Genomic DNA, 6,899 nt, shown 5'->3' on the forward strand with positions numbered 1-6,899 from the left:
ACTCTGCCTCCCGGGTTCCAGCAATTCTTGCGCCTCAGCCTCCGGAGTAGCTGGGATTACAGACATGCACCATCAGGCCAGGCTAATTTTTGTATTTTTAGTAGAGATGGGGTTTTGCCATGTTGCCCAGGCTGGTCTCAGGACTACTCGTGGACTCAAGTGATCCACCCACCTTGGCCTCCCAAAGTGCTGGGATTACAGGCGTGAGTCATTGCACCCGGCTGCAGGGGGTTCTTTTAATTACTGAATTCAGTATGTTAGTATTTTATTTGGGATTTCTGCATTTATATTAAAATGTGCATTTAATAGCTCAATAACGCAATTTGTCTTATCAGTTAGCAATACACAAATGCAATTATTTTTAAATCAATAAAAGGTAACTAAAATTAAATCTTTCAGTGACGAATTTCAGCAGAGTAAGAGATCTAATAACAGGCTGACATAAGAAATATTTGTCTCAAAAATCAATGTATTTAATAGTTGACAGTTACAAATCTCATTACTGTTCCTTCAGTAAAATTTATTCCCAAAGTTCTCAATCAAGTATGTTTTTTCAGTTTTCCAACAGCTGTGCTTTTTCTTCTTTTGGTCTATTCAGTAGAAAGTGAACTATCTGAAGTAGAACATCATCATTAAAACCCTTCACATCATTATCCTCAATTGTTTCATAAAGAGGCTTACTTTGTGTACCCCAACATATATTTTTACGAGGGTTATTTTGATCAGCTTGTGTAGTCAGTGCCAAAGTATTTAGCTGGTAGCAGAAAAAGGAAAAGTATTTTCCATCTGTGATCACAGCCTGGGAGACAAAAGGTCGAGTAACATCTGCTTCACTCCAGAATCCTGTAGAAGAAAGTTATGCTGAAATTTACGTACAGAATATATCTTACCCAAACAAAACAAACACATTAGACATTAGAGGGTATCAAATACCTCCTACAACTTACTTTATGTAACAAAATCCCTGAAGACCTCAAAGTTTCCTTATCATCTCCATTCTAACCCTGTATTTAATTTCTGCACAAATAATATTTTCCTCCCTTCTACTATCCTCGATCTCATGATTAATCTTTTTCAACAATGTCAGCCTTACTTGCTTCATCTAAGAGCAGCAAGCTCTATCTATGCAGATGCCTTCTACATCTGGTACTATGTCATTACTCAACTACCAAGCAGTAACTTTATTTCTCCACACGTATCTTACGTCATCTTTAATGGAGATAGCAAATGAATAATACTGTTAACATACGGAATTAATTTTATTGTAAAAGGAAGTACTTTATCTTTCAAAAATAAACAGTGCCATTCTACCATCTTCAAGAAAGTTACTTCTTTCTTATGTCTAATTCCGTCTACTCCTACTCCCACTTTCTCTATTCAATTCTGTTACAGAAATCTAACTCGATTTTGAGTATAACGTTAAAATACATATATACGTTAAAAAAAAAAACATGTATTACATTACTTCAGGTTTTAGAATACAATCCAAACGCCCCACAATGAGCTCTAATAGTCCTGTAAGATATAGGCTTTGGCTTCTGCTATGTCCTTCTACATCATTCTCCTTGTCCCACTCTTCGTTACCCTTCATGTTGTTCCTAAATATTTCAGGCCTGTTCCCATCTCAGGGACTTTTTTACTTGCTGCTCCTTTTGCCTGGAAGTGTCTTCCTCCAGATTTGGGCACAGGCAGCTCCTCGCCATTCAGGTGTTAGGAGAAGTCATTTTTAGAGACCTCCCCTGAATGACTTTTATAAAATAAATTCTTCTCCATACCTCATTTATACCTGCCCCCCTATAAATCATTCTACTCTTTATGCTATTTTCCCCATAATATTACCACTAGTTATACATATTACATGCTTATTATCTTTTACCACTGCCCCCCTACCCCACTATAATATAAGCTCTAAGAAAGCAGGATCTGTTTCACTCAACACTGCATCTTGAACAGAGTATAGCATATAAAAAAGCAGTTACTGTTTACTGAATGAACAATCTCCTAATTCAAATCCTGGATATAACCTTTAAAGAAATTATATAGGATAGCCATTGATTGAATATAAATATTTAATCCACAAAATCCTTACCTTTTCTACCCTCTGAAAGCTATTTTCATCTAGAAAGGGTTGACTTAGTTGGCTACAGTCTTTAAAATGCGTGCAAAAGTACATTCACACAGGAGATGGTCAAAGTAAAAGATAAAAACAATCCCCTCAGTGTCAGATTTCAACTGTATAGTATTTAAACATGGATTTTAAAACAACTGTACTTTGGGCCAATGTAAAAGTTTAAAGATGTTAAGATTCAACCTATGTTTCAACCCAAAGAAAACAATTTTAACCATTATATTCTTAGAATGTTACAAGTATCTTCAAAGAAAATGCTATAAAATTAGTTTTTACCTTGATACATAGCTTGTGCTCCAGTCCAAGCAAAAAGGCTTGCAATAGCATTAGCTCTAAAAACAACTTCTATCTGATCAGCACAGTTTTGTCTCAAAAGTCTTTCCCTTCTTAATTTGTTAGGTAACAGATGAAACTGGGTGTGACCGTAACAGCAAGGATCTGCAGTTTTTGAGCCTGAAGAGCAAAGAAAAACATTTCAGATGAAACAAACATGTAGAACATCTGGAGCACATGTTTTAGTATTTGTGCCTTTTTTTTCCTTCTTTATACATCATATTCTCAGTACTCTAAATACATAAGTAGGAATATTAATATACTTATATATCGTATGGATCATAATAAAATTAAATTTCACAGAAAAGCATAATTTCTCAATCTGCTATCATAAAGCCCATCAAAACAAGGAAGAAGCTGAAAGAATATATAGAAAAGTTATTTAAAATTTCTATTATCTGTTTTCTCAAATCCTTTAGTCATGATTAGCTATGGTTGTCTCCTTGTCATATTAACCAAGAGGATACAACTACTTCAAGACTCTAAAAACTTATTTAATGAAATAATTACACACTTTGCTCCTAATTTTTAAAAATTATTTTTACACTACTTTTCTAAGTAAAAAAAAAAAAATAAGTAGCAACATTTCATGAAATGCTGACATTCTTGATCTTAGTGGCAAAGTCTTTTCAACCAAGTGTTCCTTGCAGGTCACTACCTAAGACCGCAGTGACTGAGAAGAGGCTGATAAAATAGGTCTGGAGGGCTAGTATAAAACCTTCTTAAGACTTCTTCACATTGGGTAGGAATTAACAAAGGAAGAAAAAATGACAAAATAAGCTGCACGAGGGACGGCAGACATCGGGCATTATGAATTTGTGAATTCCTGATCTTACCACCATCCATGGCGCAAATAGAACACTTAAAAAAGTCAACAGCTATCTCAAGTCCAGTTCTAAAAGTTTTTACTTTTAAAAAAACACAAATTTATTTTTCTATCTAATAAGTCAACAAAGCCTATTTTCTAAAGTTAAATACTGCTATTTCGGTAGAAACAAGTAAAATTTCAAATAACAAACTTAAACAATATTTTCTTTCCAGTGTTTATGCATGTTGCAGTAACCTGAGATTATGAATTATATAGCTCATGGACTATGTAAACCTCTCGGTAATCAAGAATTAACCTCATTGTAGTCAATACTCCAAATTCGCATAGGACACTTTGAGATTATGAATTATATTGCTCACGGACTATGTAAACCTCTCGGTAATCAAGAATTAACTCTTCATTGTAGTCAATACTCCAAATTTGCATAGGACACTTTGAACACATTTATAGTATAATATGTCAAAAGAGAAACTTACCAACAAATATACGGTTTTCATACTGCCGTTTGAATAATGGAAGTTTGTCTGGTTTACATTTTATAGTGGGGATTTCTATAGGAACAGAATAATCCAATGGCACAAACTTAAAGAAAAAGAAAAGACATACTAAATTCACAGCAACATTAGTATGTATTTTACTCACACTCATTAGATTTAAAAATCTTAAAATGAGGCGGTTTCACAAAATGATTTGATAATACTATCATTGAATGATGGGCTAAATCCAGTAAGCCACCTGTTTTTACAGGTAAAGTTTTACTGGAAGACAGCCCACAGAAACTCATTTATAAATTGTGTATGGCACTCTGCACTGTAAGAGCAGAGCTGAACACTTGCAACAGAGATTTACAGCCTGTACAGCCTAAAATATTAACTATCCAGATCTTTACAGAAAAAGTATGTCAACCCTGACACGAAAGCACAGACAATACTCAAAATATACTTTCCTCCAAAAGAACTGCAAATATGTAAAATGGCCCAGCTGATAAGTGTTAAACTTCCTTGGTTTATGACTAGCTAGTGCAGTCTAGTAAATTACAATCATAAACTATTTCAGAATTTTTGTATTAAGAGAAACATACAGATCTGTATGGCCTGGCAAAATGACACCTTAACCTGTTTTTGTTAAAATGATTATCTGACCTTTGTGGTGTATACCGTAGCAGATTACATAAGCTAAAAAGATTTTTGAGATGTGATGTCTTCAAAAAGGAAACTTGAAAGGCAAGAGATCCATCTGAAACATTTTATTCTACTATTACTTAACCTGCCTATGACAGATCCTACGTGAGATATCAACAGATACATAATCACAATAAATCCTTACCTCTGCGAGTTGCTTGGATATTCGAACCTGGTTGTTTGGTTTATCATCTATCTGGTATCGCAAGTCATCAATTCGACCTTTTCGATGACCACGAGGAATAATTTCTTCACCACGCACCCAGTAAAAATGAACTGGGCGTCTATAATCTATCAAAAAGATATTCAAAATTTTTTTCATCTGATCATCTAAATAAATTTGGTTACTATTAGAACACTAAAGAGTACTAACTTAGCAAATGATAAGAATGATGGAAGTAAGAGTCTGGGTTATGTGACAATTTAACTATTATGACTTAAATATAACATTCAAACTTTTGTCTATTTGTGCCATCATTACTCTGAACATTAACCAAAGAGATTTCTCATTAGGAGTAATAAAAGAAAATAAGACTAACAAGAGTATCATTCACCATAAACAAAAATAGGACTATTTTATGAACTACCAATTCAATTTTCACAATAACTCCCAAAGGTATGTATACTTTTCATTATCTCCATTTTATAGAAGAGGAACCTAGGTCTTGACAAAGTTAAATAGGTTTTCTAGGCCATCCATCAGGAGTAGTCTAAGTTCATGACGCTTTCCTCAAGACTTCTTTCTCAACTGGAGAAGGGAAAAAACATGTACACAGCAAGGCTAAGTTGAGCACACATCTACAGTCCTAACATTACTTCAATATTAAGACATCCACTTCGTAGAAGATATAAAATGATGAATACGTCAAAAACAATAATTTTTAAAATTATCTATATGTTAATTACTTTTCATGTCCGCCCTGAGCGGTTACACAGAAGCTGCTGATGGTTTACTAGGAACTTGGAATGGGGGTTTGAAGTTTGACCCCCCACCCCGCGCCAATCTATTAGCTATAGGGTCCTCAGGCAGACACATTTAACGTTTCTATGCCTCAGTTTGTTACATTTTGGTCTTTTTTGCATTTACCAAAACATTGCTACCCATCGTGAACGGTTATTGTGAGGATTAATAAGTTGGCACATACAAAATTTAGAACAGGGCCTAGCACATAAATACTCAGTAAATGTTAGGTATCTTAGTTAATATTTCATTTAATCTTCACAATTGTACGACGAAGAACCACTACCGTAAAATGCGAAAAATTAAGCAAAAAAGAAGTTGCTAAAGAAAAAGAAAAGGCACATTAAATTTAAAATTAAGCTAAAAAGAATACTACTCAGCCGTGTGACACACCGTCACACAGCTTTCTGGTGGAACAGCCAAAAGGAAACCTGGCCCGCCCCACTCTCTTAAGTGGCGTTTTTCTTCATCACCACTGCTCTTCCATTCGGCTTAACCCTCACAAAGTAGAGTCCAGGACTGGAATCCTAGAGAGCTCAGGCTACCAGAGTTGAAGAGCTGGTAGGTGTTAGCGCAGCCACAAACACGTAGTCTCTAGATTCCTAACGCAGTGACTGTTACAAAACTAGGTCACCCCAGATAGGAACGAAAGAACTAGGAAAACAAGAACGAAGCAGAGAGAAAGAAATGATGAGGGGTAAATCTGCGGCGGAGTAACCCAGTACAATCCCCCATCTCTCCCTTCCGCCCTGGGGGATCCAAGGCTCACCGAGGGCGGCAGCGGCCAGGGCCGGGTTGTGTGGGCTGAGGAGGCCCACGAGGGTTGCCACCAGCTGATCCAGGAAGGGCAAAGATATGACCTCGCTCTCCTCGTAACGGTGCACGCGCCGTTTACGCCGCAGGTAAAAGTGCTCCTGCAGCAGGCAGTCGCAGGCGACGGCACGCAGCGCCGCGAGGTCCAGCGCGGGTTCGGGTTCGGGCTCGGGCTCCGCGGGGGTCGGCGGCAGACCCGACAGGAACACGGTCTTGGTGAAGTACTGGTACCAGCGGTCAGCGTTCAGCGCGAAGGTCTGCGGGTAAACCATGTACTTCATAAACTGCATCTTGGTGAGAATTCGCAGCTTCTCGTCTACCGACTCCGCAGCGTGCACCGTCGCCTGCCAGCGTTCGATTCGCCGCAGCCGTGCCGCCTTGCTGTCGGCTGTCATGGAGGCCACAATCGGCGGGTACCGCGCGACGGGGGTCGCCGCGACATCTTGGCAGGTCGTTTCTGTAGCCGTGGCGGCGGCATTAGCCGCGGTGTGCAATGAAAGGCTCGGACCGCGAAGCATAGGCCTCCACCACCTGGCCGCCGCCATCTTTACCCGCGGTTCCGGACCCAGAGGTCGACTTAAACAATTGTCCCTCTCTTGCTGTAGGGGGCCAATAGGAAAACGTAATCTGAGCCAGTCTAGGAAAGGCAGAGTC

The 6,899-nt window shown here is 38.1% G+C and overlaps 1 protein-coding gene across 1 annotated transcript; it reads right to left on the reverse strand.

Annotated features, from left to right (window-relative positions):
- Nucleotides 1-248: 248 nt before the first annotated feature.
- Nucleotides 249-6,846, reverse strand: MRPS30 (mitochondrial ribosomal protein S30). Its single transcript, XM_011970714.1, has 5 exons — nucleotides 6,202-6,846; nucleotides 4,617-4,762; nucleotides 3,767-3,872; nucleotides 2,405-2,581; nucleotides 249-843 (listed from the first exon to the last, which is right to left on the reverse strand). The coding sequence occupies exons 1-5, from the start codon at nucleotides 6,788-6,790 to the stop codon at nucleotides 554-556; spliced, it is 1,308 nt and encodes a 435-aa protein (XP_011826104.1). The 5' UTR covers nucleotides 6,791-6,846; the 3' UTR covers nucleotides 249-553.
- Between the last annotated feature and the right edge of the window lie 53 nt (nucleotides 6,847-6,899).

This window comes from Mandrillus leucophaeus, unplaced genomic scaffold (assembly GCF_000951045.1).
Source record: "Mandrillus leucophaeus isolate KB7577 unplaced genomic scaffold, Mleu.le_1.0 Scaffold968, whole genome shotgun sequence".
Lineage (NCBI taxonomy): Eukaryota > Metazoa > Chordata > Mammalia > Primates > Cercopithecidae > Mandrillus > Mandrillus leucophaeus.